The 19,159-nt window shown below is 42.2% G+C and overlaps 1 protein-coding gene across 1 annotated transcript in view; it reads right to left on the bottom strand.

The window, feature by feature from the left end:
- UGCG (UDP-glucose ceramide glucosyltransferase) overlaps positions 1-17,842 on the bottom strand; it is a 45,923-nt gene extending 28,081 nt beyond the window's left edge. The window contains exon 1 of the mRNA XM_075560318.1: positions 17,344-17,842. Within this exon, the coding sequence (XP_075416433.1) occupies positions 17,344-17,441 (98 nt within the window). The 5' untranslated portion in view covers positions 17,442-17,842. The remainder of the gene's footprint in view (positions 1-17,343) is intronic.
- Positions 17,843-19,159: the final 1,317 nt, after the last annotated feature.

The raw sequence follows: 19,159 nt of genomic DNA, 5'->3' as shown, positions 1-19,159 counted from the left end.
ATGGCAATTAAACCTTCAAAGAAATTAAAAGGCTATATTCAAAATAAGTCAGTGAAGAGAATCAAACAGAACCAGGAGAGATTTTAGGGGCGTTAGTTTCAAAGTCTCAAAGGAAAAGCTAGGTATACAGAAGAAGCAGCAAAGGGACAAACTTCCAACCAAAGCCACAGCCATGATTCAGAAAGGAAAAAAAAAATCAAGAAAAAAAAAGAGAATTGACGAATGGCTAATGAGAGGATTGGGGGTGGCGTCAAACAGAGGGAGAAAGAGAGGTGCATGTGAATGCCTACCAGATTTGAGTGTAGACAGTTGGGGGTGCCAGTCATAGACTCTGGCCTCAATGAGAGATGGGAGGGGTAGTAATTTTAAACACACAACTTTAAAGTTATTCTTAAATCATGTTCCACTGTCTTCCATCTAGAAGAATAATTGTTTTCAACATTTAATAGATGTAAAATGTCAATAGCTCAAACTCACTGCTACTGAGTCGATGCCGACTCATAGCAACCCTATAGGACAGGGTAGACCTGCCCTGTGGACTTCCGAGGCTGTAACGCTTTAGGCGAAAGCCTCATCTTTCTCCCAAGGAGTAGCTGGTAGTTTTGAATTGTTGACCTCATAGTTTACAGCCCGGCCATTTAATCGTTAGAAATCTCAATTTGATTAACCAACTGCAAGTCCCTGGAACCTGCATCTTCATAAGCACTTCAGATTCAAGCCACATTGGAAGAAACACGTTAGACCACAAGGGCACACAAAAGCAGTGTTCTCAGTGTTAAAAAAAAAAAATCAGCAGCATAAATAAAGAGTAAAATAAGAACTGGAGCACAGAGGCAAGATTAGCCACCCACATATCATAAGGGCAAGTGTAGAGTATGTTATTAATAGATACTCAAAAATGAATATCATTAAACGTATAGAACTAGTCATCCAAAAGGAGACAAGGGTGAGGAGCCAGAGAAATAGGAAGAAGCCAAGAGGAGAGTTAATGGCAAGGAAGGCTTTATTTGGCTAAGTTGTTTTCTTTTCCAATGCTCTAGGTAGAACTGGAAGAATCCACTACATTTGGTATATAGTTGGCAACCTGAGAGCGCTGTGCACCAGGGGCGATACAGGATAATTGAACAGATGTGTGAGATGTAAAACTAGATTAAAAAGTAAATGAGTAGGAGGGTGGCAATGTAATAATAGTGAATAAATACCACTTTCCCCCCAAATCTGACAATATAGAAAAAAAGGTGACAGGATCTATATTAAACGTGAGTTAAAATGATCTGTCAAGTATGAGGGTTGAGGTTTTGGTAGGATGGGGAAGACTTAGAAGGCCTGCCAGAACTGGGGAACTGAGCTAAATGTAGGTAGAGAGAATGCCAGAGAACGATGTGGCTGAGCCCTGAAACCGTGAATGTGTACTAGTGTTAATCCACATGGCTGTGTGATTGTCTCTACACGGTTTTGAAAATTCGAACCATGAAAATTATGGGATAGATTCTAGGTATGAGAGAAGAGAAGGAACAAGATAATGAAGGGTTGAATGGTAGGTTCTGGGACAGATGAAAAATTAAATAAGCGCAACAGACAGCAGGTGGAAGATGCAACTGTGGATAAATAAACCAGGGCAGCATCCTGGTCAACCCAGGTTGACTTTGGCTGCACATTGTAATCACACGGGGATATCTATGAAATCCCAATGCCCACACCAGAATCTGTGGGTGATACTCAAGCATCAGTATGTTCTTAAGGCAGCCAAGTCATTCCAAAGGAGCCCTGGTGACCCTGTGGTTAAGCATCAAAAGGTGGCAGATTAAACCCACCAGCCAATCCAAGGGAGAAAGATAGAGCAATCTAGTTTCATAATGATTTACAGACTTCAAAACCCTATGGGTTAAGTTCTACTCCATCATCTTGCTGCCATCTAGTCAATGCTTACTAGTAGCGACTCTGTGTGGGTTTCTAAGACTGTAACCGTTTACAGAAGTAGGAATCCTGGTCTTTCGCTTGCTACTCTGTTCCCCCCTTCTCCCCCCCACACACCCCATGTTAATCAGTCAGAATCAACTCCACAGGAAGAGGTTTAGGGTAAGTTAACTTTAAAGAGGAAATTGGTGGTCAGTGGTAGAATTCTTGCCTTCAAGGAAGAATGGGAGCAGATTAACCAACAAGCACATGTGCCCAGCTTGCACAGAGCAAGGTACCCCAAACTCCAAACTCACTGCCATCGAGTTGATTCTGACTCCTAGTCAGAATCCTGTGTGACAGAGCAGACCTGCCCCCGTGCCCTTCCAAGACTAACTCCACAGGAGTAGAAAGCCTCACCTTCCCCAGAGCAGCTCACCAGCAGTTCTGAACTGCTGATCCTGTAGTTAGCAGCTCTATGCGTCAGCATCCGCTATGGCAGCAGGGCACACACAGAATTGATGGTTGTTTCCTTGTTAATGTGCAGTGAGCCATTATCACTTGTGGTTTTTACTGCAGCTTTGATGTGATGGGGACAAGTGAAAGTGTGCACGGAGGAGTGACAGGAATGCACAAGCGGACTCATGTGTGCCTTCTGTATTGGATAACTGGCCCTGATATGGAAGACCCAGTTCTAGTTACCAGTCCCTGCACCGCCACCTAATTGCCAGTGGACGAGTGTGTGTTGCTATGATGCTTATTGGTTGTTAGCCCAGCTTTCAGCCCAAGATGGCAATCTTACGCCCCCAAATCAGCCACTAAAACCCAGCTGAGCTGCAACCCACCACAGGAAGGCCCAGGCCCCGGCAGTAGTGTCTCAATCCTTTGTGCTCGGGGTCCACATGAGGCAGACACTGACTTGAGGGCAGGTTAACACAAAATGACTGAAACTGCAGTCAAAGCACATGTAAAGCAAAATTTAACGTATAGCCACTACGTAAGCTAAATTGATATGCAACATTAATATCATATCTAATCTTTAAGCAAATTTAAAACCCTATTAACATCATCTGAAAGTCTAAAACATATCAGTATGAGGATGAGGCGCATTAAACCTAACACTTACTATCCATTAACGATTGCCTGTCACTGTCTGAATTTTTCAGCCTAGAACCAACCACAGGCAGAGGAAGAGGTTACAAAAAAAACAGAAGAGGCTCAAGGTGGGGAATCTAGAATCGCAGGAAGTGGTGGGATGGCCTGATGACGCAATGAAGCCTATGACGAAGCAGTGCAGGTGACATGAGGAAGAACTGATCCAACATCATGCCAGTTATCAGAAACCATGATTCACAGGAAATGGAGAAATGCCCTTTCTAGATAACCTATCCTCACACTTCCGGAAGATTCTGTAGTCCAGTACAACAGTTAGAGTCTGGCCAAGGGAAAGGCTGCTAGTTTCTACCCGAGCTTTGTAGTTTACCCACAAGTTGAGAAACAGACAAGATTAAAAGTAAATTAGCTACTATTATAATAAAAAAAATGGTAATTTTAAGAACATTTTCAACCGAATGTAACCTCTCTGAATCTATCATTATTTAAAGCTAACAGTGAAGAAATTTACACCCCAAAATGGAAGGACTAGAACTCATATATATGTATTTTTATGTTCTTTCATATCTATATTTAAGTCTGACAGTTTTTTTAAAACAAAGTCAAGTATTTTATAATAAGAACTTTTCAAATTGGAAAGGAAAATACTCAAAGGCCCAGGTCATAGAATAAACAGAATAGTTCAAACTGCACAAAATGCATTTAATGCAAAGTTTAAAGTATATCCAATATTTGATCTAAAATCATAAACTTTAAATGTATGCCCAATCTTTATAAATAAATTTAAAGATGTATAAACATCATCTAAAAGTGTATAAATATGAGGATAAAGAACATTAAACACCAACCATTACTATCTATTAAAAATGGCCTGTTACTATCATTGTTTTTTTCAGCCAAAATGTCCTTTATAAACTTTAGGTGGGTTCTCAGTGCTAACGGTATATAGTCTTGGCCTCTCTTTCTTCCTCTGTTATGAAAGTCTGACTTTGGTCTCTGCAGCTCCAACAATTTCCTCCACTAGATTCTGGTAGGGGAAGGGAAATCACCCCCATCCCTCACCCCACCCCACCCTCCCACACATCTGCATCTTCCTTCGAGTTAAGAGGTCTAGGAGATCATTTCAACACTGCAGGATACAATGTACAAAGTAGTCCTTGCTACTATGAAACTCCAAGCAATACCAACTCCCAGTAGGAAGGATTCTAATGTTGCTACTAGGGGGTTCTAGTTCACATATAGGTGGGATTATTTAAAACAAAATGTATTTAAACATGTCTCTGTGATCCCATGGCTGCAGACAAGTTCTATCTGACAAACTTGTGTCTTAGTGTCACCAGGGTGCTTAAAAAAATAGCCCAGAAAAGTGGGTGAAGAGAGACGTCAGACAGTGTAAGATATGAAAAAATAATAATAATTTATAAATTATCAAGGGTTCATGAGGGAGAAGGGAGGGGGGAATGAGGAGCTGATACCAAGGGCTCAAGTGGAAAGCAAATGTTTTGAGAATGATGATGGCAACAAGTGTACAAATGTGCTTGACACAATGGATGTATGTATGGATTGTGATAAGAGTTGTATGAGCCCCAATAAAATGATTAAATTAAAAAAAACAAAACAGCCCAATGAAAACTGTGGCTTCTACAGGGTATTTCTGGAGCTGTTAAATTCAAGACAGAGATGTCTGCTGAGAAGACTTTGGGGACTTTTTGGGGGAAGGGAGGATCTCAAAGGATAACTCTGATATAATGTCTCAAAGAACACAAGATGATCCAAGAGGCTTATTATGAAAAAACTTTAAGAAAAGTAAGAATTGTACTGTTGAGAAGAAGGGCAGGAAAGTGCACCAAGGAAGTTTTTCCGCACCCTACAACCTTCATTGTGCCCCTCCCGACTGCCTTTTCTCTTCCAAACACAAAGGACATAGGAAAGGTACAGAATTTGAGTTCCCTGAGATGCAACACTCCGACACAACCGTTTTAAGTGGTATAAATGAAAAAGGCAGGATTCTTCAGGGAAGGGTCAGATGATGGAAAGGCTGCCTCAGGCGGATACAAACAGATACAAACGTAGAGGGTATGCTGAGCAACAACGGCTTCACATTTGGCTATTTCTGTTAAATAAAGGCTTCTATGATTTTGTAGCAACTTTTTGACTTACTCTTTTATAGCTTTTAAAAAAATCATTTTATTGGGGGTCCTCCATACAACTCTTATCACAATATATACATACATCAATTGTACAAAGCTCATTTGCACATTGGCTATGCTCATCATTCTCAAAACATTTGCTCTCCACTTAAACCCCTGGCATCAGCTCGTTTTCCCCCTCCCCCTTCCCTCATGAACCCTTGATAATTTATAAATTATTATTATGTCATATCTTGCCCTGTCCGATGTCTCCCTTCACCCACTTTTCTGTTGTCCATCCCCCAGGGGGAGGTTATATGTAGATCCCTGTAATGGGTTCTCCCTTTCTACCCACCCTCCCTCCACCCTCCCAGTATCACCACTCTCACCACGGGTCCTGAAGGGATCACCCATCCTGGATTCCCTGTGTTTCCAGTTCCTTTCTGTACCAGTGTACATCCTCTGGTCTAGATTTGTAAGGTAGAATTGGGATCATGATAGTGGGGGAGGAGGAAGCATTTAGGAACTAGAGGAAAGTTATATGTTTCATCATTGCTACATTGCACCCTGACTGGCTCCTCTCTTTTCCATGACCGTTCTGTAAGGGGATGTCCAGTTGTTTACAGATGGGCTTTGGGTCTGCACGCCCCATTCTCCCTCATTCACAATGATATGATTTTTTTGTTTTTTGATGCCTGATACCTCATCCCTTCGACACCTCATGATCACATAGGCTGGTGTGCTTCTTCCATGTGGGCTTTGTTGCTTCTGAGCTAGATGGCCGCTTGTTTACCTTCAAGCTTTTAAGACCCCAGATGCTATATCTTTTGATAGCCAGACTCCATCAGCTTTCTTCACCACATTTGCTTATGCACCCGCTGTCTTTAGCAATTGTGTTGGGAAGGTGAGCATCATAGAATGCCAGTTTAATAGAACAAAGTATTTTGCATTGAGGGAGTACTTGAGTGGAGGTCCAATGTCCATCTGCTACCTTAAAACTAAAACTATAAATATATGCACATAAATCGATTTCCCATCCTTATATAGAAATATCTTTACATATGTGCATGCCTTTATTTAGACCTCTATACATGCCCTTTGCCTCCTAGCTCTTTCCTCTATTTCCTTTGACTTTCCTCTTGTCCACTGTCATGCTCAGCCTTCATTGGAGTTTTAGTAATTCCTCTTGGTTACATTGTCCTTGATCATGCCCTACCAAGCCTCCTTGTGTAGCTCTTTTACCTCATAAAAGTGAGCCACATTTTTAGGGGAGCTGGTGGATTCCTTGAAGTCCAAGTTTACTAAACACTATAGCCCTTGATTGCTGTTTTTATAGCTCTGTTGTAAATCGGTTGAACCAGCTTTTCTGGCTCTAAGAATGCCTCTCCTCCATTTCATTCTGAAAAACTATGCTCCCCAAGCTTATTGATATTGAATGTAAAATTAGGTTGATGATACGTCAGCAGGTTCCCTACTTAACATAATCCATACCAACAATTGCCAATGATTAAAGCCTTTGGTCGTTATCACTTATGACTGTAATCTGGAAGGCTGTTCCTGTGTATTGATCATCACTATGTGTCACAACTAATGGTATTTCCAAATAGCACGTGCTATTTCAAAAATGGTCCTACATCAAAATGGGCTTCCTCAGTCACACCAGGTATAGACAATGGTGTTCCACAAGCCTGAGCCCCTGCCCAGGTCTTCCTAGGGCGATCTGTTTCACAGCATTCACCAGTGCTAGCCGGGCACCACCTAGTTCCGGTCACAGGTTCATGAAGGTTGAAGGTCACAGAGTCCCTCTGTCCTTTGGACTGACTGGTTCCTTGCATCTAGGATTTCCTACTCTTCTTTGGCGTCTTCAAAAGCATGGATAAGTTCCTTAATTAAAAAAATTTTTTTTCATGAATTTTATGAAGCCCCTTCACAGAACTTCATTGCTCACTGAAAACAATTTGTATTTTTCTATAAAGCTAACTCATGGTGGGTTATTGTGCTCTTTGGGAAAACGGTGGAACTAAAAATTAGAAATCATTAGGGAAAAAAAGTCAAGCAGGCTTACTGGTCTGATAAGAGACGTATGGAGCCCTGACTACCATGGCCCTGAAACACCATTCAGTCCTGGAAATGGACTCACCCCAAGGAGCTTTCAGCCCCAGACAGTGCATCTGCCTAAAAGGTGAACCATAACCCTAGGGAGGTGGCAATCCTCAGAACAATCAGCCACTTGATATCAAAAGGGCAGTACCTGCATAGGGATAAAGCTCAGAAGGTGGACAACAGAAGTGAGGGACAAATGGAAACGGTAAACAGAGGGAGGGATTGGGAGAACACAGGTGATACTGTGGGGGCCTCAGTAAAAGGTATGTCTTCTGTAAGTGTTCAGTCACAAAAAGGGAAAGGCACACATGGAAAAACGTGGACCCACCAGATACTGCTAAAAAAATTTTTTTTAAAAGAGGACCCCAGAATTTATCACAAGGAACAATCTAGAACTCCCTCCCAGGGGAACCAATAACAGAAAAGTGGGTGAGAGGCGATGGAGGACGATGTAAGGTATGGAAATAATAATCTATAACTTATGAAGGGTGCTGACATAGGGGCTTAAGTAGGAAGAGAGTGCTTTGAAAATGTGCTTGACACACTGGATGAATGTACAGATTGTGATCAGAGACCTAGGAGTCCCAATAAAAGTATTTTTTAAATTATAGTTTAAATTATAGTGATACCTCGGTTGTCGAGCTCAATTCATTCCAGATTTGTGTTTGAACACCAAAAAGTTCAAAAACTTTTTTTCATACAAGAAAATGGGTTGTACATGATGATGGCAAGAATCGTACACTACGCCTGATGTAATGGAACTATGGATTGTAACAATATCTCTAAGAGCTCCCAATAAATGTTAAAAAAGAGGACCCACAAGCATGCTACAAACTCATAATCTATTCCTTTTACAAGAGGAACCAACAGGCCTCTCTATCCTCTTCCAAATGCCCCTAATGCTACCATTGTAACTCTTTACATGCTGTGCAACTTATTTTGAGTGAAATAAAATGTTGTACATGGAGGGAAAGTGAGAGTACTTACCATATATGTGTGTGTGTATAAGCCGAGGTTTTCAGCACAAAAAATGTGCTGAAAAACTGGGGTTCGGCTTATACACGGGTCAGTGTCACACCTCTCTGGGGCCCCAAGGTAATGGGAGGAGCGCCCGTCGTCTCATGGGTGATTGCTGTTTCTCCGCTGTTCATTTAAAGGCCCGCTGACACTGTAGGGCTTTGAATGTTTGTTTACTCACATCTAACCAATCAGAGCCGTCCTATGCTGTGTATCTTAGAATAAGCCTTTTAAAGACCGTGTGCGAAGGATGTGGCATGAATGGATGTCATCTAGTCAAGCCCGACTAACAAAAGGAGGAGGAAATTTCATGAAGCCTGACATCGAGTTAATAGCAAAGTGGGTTGGAGATGCATGGGAAGACATTCCAGAAGACGTGGTGCGACGTGCCTTACAGAAATGTAGTATTAGTAATGCTATGGATGGCAGTGAAGACTGCGCTTTATATGAAAATGACAGCAGTGATGATGATGACGGCGATCTGAGTGAGGACAGCGTCTATGACGACCTCACACCAGCTGAAGCTCTGCATTGGACATGGATGATGATGAGGAATCTAGTTTTGAAGGATTTTAACTCTTTGCATTTTAGCTTGGTTGCTGATTAAGCTCAGGGAATAGTACTAGAATAGTAATATTAAGGTATCATTGTTGATATCTTATTGGTTTTGCTGACCCTATTTTCCACTTACTGTGCTGGTTTACTAATGTTAAATAACTCGTTGTCCTTTTATTTATGTTTTTATTTAAATATATTATCCCACTGATGTCTCAATCTTTAGTAATTTTATTTCATTTGTTTTGATTATTGAAACTCACCAATAGCTTCTGCATTTTCCACTCAAGGCTTATCCTCGAGTCAATCAGTTTCTCAGGTAATAATTAGGTACCTCGGCTTATACTCGGGTCGGCTTATATTCGAGTATATATGGTACTTTGATTTGCATTTGTCAACTAGCTCGACATAGTCCTTCCTCTGTACCCCTTGAAGGCCAGCCCCAAGTGTCAAGATAATACTGCTGGCAGCCCTCCCTGTACAGCCTGAGGGGGGAGCTCAGATCAACACAGTGTTTAATGAGTAAACATATTGGTAGAGTCATTTTATACTTCAATTTGCAATTGATCAGAAATATAACGATTTCAATTGAGTCCATGCAAGTCTATGGCCACTGAATCTTCCACAGTCTGATGACCGACCTCAAATTGCAATGGTCAAAGGGGACAAGATGAGCACAAAGCCATTACTTCTGGAACAGAACTCAAAGAGCAAGTAACAAATAATAATAGTATACCTAATAGGTAATGTAGACGCAGTAAATAAAAAACAAGACACCACCCCTAAGTGCAAAGGTTATCATCTAATTAGGTAAAAGACAATATATGCATGGGTTTTTAAAAAGTTTGTGGGAAAGTAGAATTAAAAGATAATGGAAATTTTCCATGAACTTTTTGAGGCTCCCTCATACACCTAGAACTTAGATGCTAAACCCAAAGTAGTATCGAAAGACACAAGAGGGAACACTGAACCCATTAAAGACAAAAATCCATGATAACCTAGTATTCACTGCCATCGTGTCAATGCCACGTCAGTGACCCTCAGAATGGTGTGCAACTGCCCCTGAGCAGCTCTCAGACCAGCAGTGCTCAATCTGTGGGTCGCAACCCCTTGGGGGTCGAACGACCCTTTCACGGGGTCACCCAATTCATAACACTAGCAAAATGACAGTTATGAAGTAGCAGTGAAAATAATTTTATGGTTGGGGGTCACCATCACATGAAGAATTGTATTAAAGGGTCGTGGCATGAGGAAGGTTGAGAACTACTGTCTTAGATCATAACTCTTTCTCTTTAAAAAAAATCATTTTATTGGAGGCTCTTACAGCTCCTATCACAATCCATACATCCATCAATTGTCTGGAGCACATTTGTACATATGTTGCCATTAACATTCTCAAAACATGTTCTTTCTACTTGACACCTTGGTATCAGGTCATTTCCCCCCTCTCCTTCACTGCCTCATGAACCCTTGAAAATTTATAAATTATTCTTTTTCATGTCTTACACTGACCGATGTCTCCCTTCACCCACTTTTCTGTTGGCCATTCCCCAGGGAGGGGGCTATATGTAGATCATGGTGATCAGTTACTCCTTTCTCCCCCACCTTCCCCTTCTCCTGGTATCGCTACTCTCATTATTGGTCCTGAGGGGTTTATCTGTCCTGGATTTCCTGTGTTTCCAGCTCTTATCTGTAGCAGTGTACATGCTCTGGTCTAGCCGGATTTGTAAGGCAGAATTGGGGGGGGGGGATCATGGAGGAGAGGAAGCATTAAAGAACTAGAGGAAAGGTGTATGTTTCATTGGTGCTATTCTGCAACCCGACTGGCTCGTCTCTTCCTTGACCCTTCTTTAAGGGGAAGCACACCAGCCTGTGTGATCATGAGGTGTCAATGGGATCATGTATCAGGCATCAAAGACCCAGAACAAAAAATCATATCATTGTGAATGAAGGTAAGTTTGGTGTGGAGACCCAAAACCCACCTGTAGACAATTGAACTGTAACTTTATGGGAGTAGAAAGCCCTAACTATCTCCTCCCAGGGTGGCTGGTGGTTTTAAACTGTCCAACTGCACCACCAGGGCTCCTGACCCGAATAACACTAGTTTTAAAAATAAACAAAGTAGTAGCCGGAGGAAAGGCAGGAAGGAAAGAAGAAAACAAAGGATGGAAGGAAAGCATATGGCACATTTGGGAGAAGGCCACCAATCCCACGTGGCTGAATAAATACTACAAGGGTATGTCAAGGCAGTAGCATGGTTAAGATTTTAAGCACACGATGCAAGAGTCATGCTCTGCAAGCAGAGGGTTAGAGTAAGAGAAAGTAAGTACAAGAGGCTCAAATATAAGAGGAAGAGATATCAGAGTGGAGGGTGAGGGGATAGATTGGCGATGGGGAAGGGTTGGTGAGTGATTTTAACAGTTGAACGCAGTGTTTATGGTCTACGACACACACACACACACACACACACACACACACACACACAGAGAGAAAAGAAAGAGGACCAAGGCTGTCGGTAGAAATACCTGTCCATAAGGACAGTTTCAGTAATGTAGGGACATAAAAGGAGTGTACTGAACTAATGATGCAAGAGAACTAATCTTGTAGAAAAAGAAGAGGAAAACTGTTTCAGAAAGAAGTGTGTGTGTGTGTGTCAGTGGAACCAATGAATATTCAAAACCAAACCACTATGTTCAGTTCACTTTCCAAAGCTATCACACTATCAAACCAAACCTTCACTGCCATCAAATCCCTCCGACTCATGGAAACCCCATAGGACAGGGCAGAGCTGCTCCCTGGGAGTTTCCAAGACTAACTTTGTCAGGGAGCAGGAAGCCCCAACTTTCTCCCACAGAGTAGCCGGTGGTTTCAAACTACTCACCTTGCAGTTAGCAGGCCAAAGCATAACCACTACACCACCAGGGCTCCCCGACCCCTGTCCCCTACCTCTACTCCCCCAACCAGTTCAATTTATAAAGTCCCAGGCTCAAGGTTGAAGTGACTCAATTAATGGATTGCCTCATTCATCTATCAAAAGGTGGGCCTGCAGCAATGACCTTAGATTGATGACGATGTGGCCAAGGATCAAGTGCATTCTCTTCTCTGGTCCAAAAGAGATAAGCAGCTTTCAATTTACACAAAAATGCTAAGCTAGTGACTGAAAAGCACTAAAGCTCAGAGTACCAATGTCTTCCTGAATTTAGGGCCAATATCAAGCTAGAAAAAAATTCAAAATGCTAAAACTTACATTAAAAACAACTAGCTTCTGATAATTATTGTATCCCCGTTATCTTAATCCTGTGGGCATTTAAAATTCCATTTAAAAGTTATACATCAGCTATAAAATTATATATTCAGATATGTATTTTTTAAAGGTTAAAAAGCACCTAACTTTTCTGATTTCACACATGTACTATCTTAGGAAAGCTAAATCAACTTGAAAACTTTCCAGTAAAAGTACCTCTGCTTCACTACGAAAAGCCCACTGCTGAGTCAATTCCAACTCATAGACTGTACAGAACTGCTCCGTAAGGTGGGAATCTTTACAGAAGCTGACTGCCTCAGCTTTCTCCTTCAGGGCAGCTCATGGGTTTGAACCACTGACCTTAAAATCAGCAGCCTAATGCTTAATCAGCTGAACAGGTACAATTTGACCGAAAGGCAACCAATATTTACAGATACTAGAACTATGCCCACACTAGTGGGCAACTCTAATCTATTACCAGAAAAAAGATCAGGCCTAATACTTTGGACATGTTGTCAGGAGAGATCAGTCCCTGGAAATGAACCTCAGGCTTGGTAAAGTGGCGGGGCAGCAAAAAGGAGGAAGATCCTGGACATGCTGGATTGACAATGGTTTCAGCAAAGGCTCAAACATGAGAATAATTGTGAGGCTGGCACAGGATGGGGCAGTGTTTCTTCTGTTGAGCCCGGGGTGGCTCTGCATTGCAGTTGACTAACAGCGCCTACCAACCACCCACTGCCCATGAAGTCATTATGGACAAGAAGTAAGCAAAGAAAACTCGAAGGGGCACAGAGAGGGAAGGAGGAAGGAATGGAGGAGAAAGAGGCAAGAAAAGGGTGTATCCTTAGAGATTCATCTCAATCAGCACTATGACTTCTAAAGGCCAAAAAGTAAGAAAACAACTAGATTCAAACTTTTGCAAGATTTCACCTCAGCCCCAAATGATGGGAACACTGTAGCTCTCACATGGGAAATAACTATAAACTAGAAGCTGAGGCTACAACCATTAGTTATTTTTAGGAAGATCTAAATCTTGGGGATAGACTTTGCACTGTAAGTACTCTATGTTAGACATGACAGACAAACATGCCAAACAGGCTATCAAATTATTGAGCATATTCTTTTTTTAAGCATATTCAATAATAAACATGGACAGGAGAAAGCATCTGGTACATAACTGAAAAACACTGGTTTCCTTCATTCTAAGTTATTACCATTTTGTAAAAATTGTAGGATTATAGAAATTATGAGAAGTGTGTGAAATCGAAACTAATGGTTTTATTGAACAAGCATGATTCATGGAATCATCGATTATGGCATCACAGTCAGACCATGTTAACACTTAGCTTATTTTACTTTACCTCATTCTAAGAAGATACAACTGAGTAGCAAATCTAAATTAACTAGATATCCTTACATACTGTACACATGCATTTCATTTTTTAAAGAAACCAATTGGTTTTAAATGTTTGTTAAAGGTTGAAGTGACACACATATTGTATGTGTATGAATTACAATATGTGCAAGACTTTTTTAATGACATTTTCAGAAAGTAGTAGCCTTAATCTGACAATCAGATATGGCGTCACACATTTATATATTTTATTTTTTATTAGGTTCCATTGCCACCAGTTGCAAGCTTTCATTTTTGAGGAGGCTAATGATATTTGTTTAATATATTTATATTCTGTCTTATTTCATAAAGGATTGGAAGGGGGATAAAACATGTGTTCAAAATATTTTTTTCAGTAAGGCACAGAAAAGTTAGCATAGTATTTTTGATCAAATATAGTTGCCAAACGCCCTAGCTTTGCCTATCAAAAGGTTATGATGTCAAATTGGCAGCTTTTCGACACGCAATAGAAAATGGGGAGGATTTTTGTACTCACTGGAAAACAGCTCTTAGGTTACACTGGGGTGTATTATTAATTCAGTGAAAGAGAAATCAAATCAAACATAGTTTTTAAAGGTGGGACCAGAAGGTAGTTAACAAAGGTAAACTTTAACTGGCCCATAAATTAAGCTGTTGAATATTTATGTTCAGTTTTCTATTAAAAAATGTATTCACAGGATTCCTTTAGTTGCTAAGACAAGTCATTCCACTTTGTCAAAACCAATTTTATTTAACTTATAATACATTAATGATATTTTAGGACCCTATCACTGCTGATTTAAGAAAGATAAATCTGCAGGTCACAAGTAATAAAAAAATCCCCAGCATCTCAACTAAGTTAAATGTGTACGCTATTCTAAAACGAACACAGGTTTTTTTTAACTTTGTTATTATTAAGCACAAAATAACTGAAAACAATTTTGGAGTTGTCATAAGTACAAACCACTTCAAGATGGTTATTTGGAATATTAGGGTAAACCAAGAGTATGACTTTATATAGTGTCTATATATAAAATGGGGGAAACATTTCATTATCCTATATTGAAAGAAGCCAAACTAATCAGTAAATTTACCATAATTCCACCAACAGTAGTTAAAACAAAACACCTCAAGTTTCGTAAGGTTTGGAAGAAAAGTTCTAAACTTCACTTTTAAGTGAAAATGTGGAAAAAATCCCAAAAAGTTTGCAAAAATATAAAGTGCTTGACTTCACCAGTAATAAGGTAATAAAATAGCATTGATTAAAAAAATAAGTAGTACTGGGTCAAGTACCGACAGATATTTGTGAAACACTTGGTGCCTTGAAATAGTCATTAATTAAAAAAAATTTCAAAATTGGAGTAGCCAAACCACTACTATTCAATAAATGAGATTTTGGGAAAAGTGCTAAAATACTTAGGCAAAATTAACTCTAATAAGAACTCTAGATCTCAAAGTACAGTAAAAAATGAACTGTTCAAAAGGAAAAAGAAAATATAGGCAAAGATGTATCAGGGCAAAGGAGATGATAAAAAAATTATACTGGTATCAGAAAATTCATTAAAAAATTTTTTTGACCCATTCACACATATTTCTCCATGTTAGGTATATATGCAAAGTTGAAAGAACACCCATGGGGGGGGGGGGCAGGGAAGGGGATGGACAATGCAGTATATGAGAGCTAAGAGATGAACCTGAAAATCAAAATGGTGAATGGATGATAGATCACAACAAAGGATGTTCAATATGCAAATTTTACTGTTTGCATGTTTTATTTTCTAGTCTTTAATCACTAGGCCCGTCGATCACTTTACTATGTTTTGAGTGAGAATTTACTATTAAATATAGCTACCAAATGGACTTACAAAAATTGATCAATGGAGCTAGTAATTAAAGGCATGAAAATAAAATATGCAAAGCAGCAAAAACCCTGACATTTGGTGCAAAGGGAATTGAAACCATCATACAATGTTACCAGACCTATGACTAGCCTGTCTATAGAGCAATGTGTATTGAAGTTTGAAAATGTGGAGCACTTCTGTCTGCCTCCCAGGAGCCCTAATCAGCACAGTGGTTAAGTTCTTGGCTACCAACCTGGGGGTGGGTCCGAGACCACTAGGCTTTTGTAGGGGTAACAGCCCTTGAAATGGTCTTGGGACAGTTCTCTGTCCTACAGGGTCACTATGATGCCAGATCCACACCAGCAATGGGTTTGACTTTTTGTTTCTTTGCCTTCTTGTGTGGCTCAACAATTCCTCTTTTAGAGATGTAAGCTAAGCATTTCTTTCCAAAGATACATGCATAGGGATTTGGCACATGCTGTTTATAACCTTGATAACCTAAATGCCCATCAATAATAAAAATGAATAAATTCTAGAGTCTCACCAGAATACCAATACAAATATTAAAAGCTATGCAAGATCACATCTATAGAGATTGTAAAAGTTGCAACATTGCATACTGACATTCCATATCAGCTAGTATTGACAGGGAAAAATGGTTGCGACATTTTCTAGGGAAGTGTCTCATCAGCAGAGATCCTGTGTAGCTTGTTCTTTACACTTCTTTCCAGCACCTAGAACAGTGCCTTGTACAAAAGACAACTCAGGACACATTTGTGAAATTGATGAATTTTAAAGGCAGGTTACAAAGCAATAATCCTTGTAGGTTCCATTTTTACATATGGAGAAATAAAACAGGAAAGGGAATCCCAAAAGTTTAACAATAATAGCAATAGTGGAATTTGGGGTGGATATACGTGTTTAACTTTCTTTATTCCTTTATGAATTATTTACGTTTCTTTTATAGTAATCATTTTTATTTTGATGATTAAAAGAGTAACAAATTGGTATGTTTTTTAAGAACTCCAGAAATCAGTTCTGTGACTACATAAGGTTACATTTTTAACCCCATGAAATACTACCCTATACTAATAAAATGCAGTATTCGCAAGAAGGAAAGACTATTTTCTCTGTAATACAACAGGAAAAAATTCCTTAAAAGTAAATAAGTCCCTAGTTGCCTGCCCCCACGCCCTCACTAACATAAGCTGTGTATTACTTTGTGGTAGAATTAACATACACAGTGGTTCTTTTTTCAGACTAAAAGCCACATGAATCTATATTTGTAATGTTGTTCATATGTGTAATATGTTGTATGCATTTTTCTCATTTCTTCAGGAAGACAGGTTTCATTTCAAAGGTATTTTCACTGACATATCCATGTTAGCCATCTCTTCCTTCTAGAAAAGGAAGCTTCATGAGGGCAAGAATTCTCCCCAACACAAGAATAGTGACTGGTCTCTAGTAGGCCTAGAAAGTATTTATTCAGTAACTAGAGATGGAGTGGAGGGTAAAGAAGGCAATTGATAAGAAACTGGAAAAAAAATAAAGAAAAGGAAGGAAATGCACCCTGAAATGGCCAAGCTGACTTGACTCAGAGCTCGGCCACAGCTTGCGGGATCCGGTGAACATTTTTCAAGGTGGACAGGTGCGTGCTCACCCCTAGCTAAGCCCCCAGAACAAAAAATACCCCACAGGGAGGTGTGCAGGTAGCTTTGCACAGTGTCCACAGGAAAGGCAACGACCATAAACCTACAGAAACATGGCCCGGCCGGAAAAACAACACAATCCGCCGCAGACATTGGCCCCGATGACAAGCGTCGCGAATCCCCAACAGAAACCAAGCAAGCAACCTGCCGCCAACGCGTAGCAAGAGCACCGACCCCTTCGCCCCCGCCGGGCAGTCGCCCGCGGCCAGCAGCAACCTTCCTCACTCGCCCAACTCTTCCTCCCCGAACCGGTCCAAGCAGAGGCGGCACAGGGGACGGTGAGCAAATGAGCTTTCCCCAGCCCAGACCCCTTCGAAGCGCAAACCCCCCAGGCTCCCGCCCGTGAGCGAGGCCCCCGACTCACGTGTAGATGATAGCCATGAAGTGCATCAGCCACAGCACCAGAAAGAGGATGAGCCCGAAGACGGCCATGCCCTCCAGCGCCAGGTCCAGCAGCGCCATCCCCCGGCCCGCCGGCCCGATCCGGCCGCCGCGGACAGCGCGCGCACAGTAGGCCGTCGGGGTGGGCGGCCGGCGCGGGGGCGCTGCGAGGGAGACGAAGGTGGGAAAGGAAGGGGACGAGGGGGTGCCGACGGAAGAGGCGGGCAGGCTGCGCGCGCCCCCGAGCGCGCGCCCTCGCTCGGCGCGCTCGCGGCCGCCGCTGCGGCGGTGGCCGGGCTCGGTGGGCTCGGCGGCCGTGGTCCCCTCGCTCCGGCGTGGCCCTCCGCTCCAGACCCTCGCCGGGCCCTGCCCGCTGACGCCGCCGCCGCCGCCTCCCCGCTGACCTCCGGGGCCCGCGCGCCTCCCCAGCCTCCTCCAGCTGCCGCAGCGACACGCACTAATCGAAACCGGAGTCCCGCCCGCTCCTGGACCCCATGGCCAGCCCGGCCGCGCCCCGCCCCGCCCCGCCCTCCGCCGCCGCCGGGCCCGCCTCTCGGGGGGCGGTGCGCGCTGCGCCTCCCGCCCGGGCGCCAGTGGCGTCACTGCCGGGAGCGCGCCCGGGGCGGCTTCTGCTGGCCGCCCGCGGGGCTTCCCGGGCTCCTCTTGGTCCCCGCGCTCGCGTCGGCCTCGGTGCGCGAGGCCCAGTGTGGGGCTCGGAGGCTGCGCCCCTAGTGCCCGACTCCCGAGCGCCCGGTGGAGCGACGGGGCTGCCGGCCGGGTCCCGCCGCTCTCAACTCGGGTCGGGTTTCCGACGCTGTCCGCAGCCTCCCCCGCGGCGTTGCTCGGAGCGGCCGGGGGCCGCCGCCTCCGGGCCACGTTCCAGGGCGCAGGGCTTCCCTGTCGCCATCCCCACCTCCCTGCTTTTAACGCCGTGGAGCTCCGACGGAGCTGAGAATGCTCCCATATTCGTGTGTCTCACGGATCTGTAAGCGCTTTTGTCATCGTGTGCAATATGAAGGCAATGATTAATCTCAAAATGCAAAGAAAACCGTTAATATTGAAATCCTTTAAGAAGGGCCAGTTCAGTACGGTAGCCACTAGCTACATCTGGGGCTTCTGAAACATGGCTACTCCAAATCGATACACCTTATTTCAAAGGTAACAATATACATTCCTAGTTTTAAACCAGTACAGAGGATCTTTTTCATCTAGTGCGCAACCTTTTTGTTTGTTTAGCCATAGATGAGTTTACATTGTTTCTCAATTGTTTGGTGTTTGAACAATGTTTATATTTCCAATGATTTCCCTTTAAATAATCCATGACCTCCCTTGAGAGGTCTCAACATTGAATTTAATAGTGGGAGACAAAGAGCTTGTTTGTTTTATTATAATTAATATTGGCTGAATGAGCTTCCACAATCTGGCATCAAATGGTAAACTGCCATCAGTTAATGTTCTTATTAAGAACCAAACCTGAATTTTGGTACTCCTTTATTTGCCCATGTAAAGGTCGTGAAAAAGAACCAAACACCCATTGTTGAGAATTTCTGAATGATAATCTAAAGTTAAAGCAAAAATGGAATACTTACTTCAAAATCCCATTACAGAAGGAATTTTTAAAACACTATCGTAGCTTAGCATTTTAAAAATAAAAACATTCTCTTAGGGGCTCTTAACAGCTGTTATCACAACCCATACAAGTACTTTTGTACATTTGCTGCTATTATCATTTTAAAAACATTTCCTTGCTACTTGAACCCTTGGTATCAGCTCCTCATTTTCCCTCGCCCACCCACCCT

The sequence above is a fragment of the Tenrec ecaudatus genome, chromosome 10 (assembly GCF_050624435.1).
Source record: "Tenrec ecaudatus isolate mTenEca1 chromosome 10, mTenEca1.hap1, whole genome shotgun sequence".
NCBI classification, from domain to species: Eukaryota; Metazoa; Chordata; class Mammalia; order Afrosoricida; family Tenrecidae; genus Tenrec; species Tenrec ecaudatus.
This window is presented reverse-complemented; position numbering and strand designations above follow the sequence as displayed.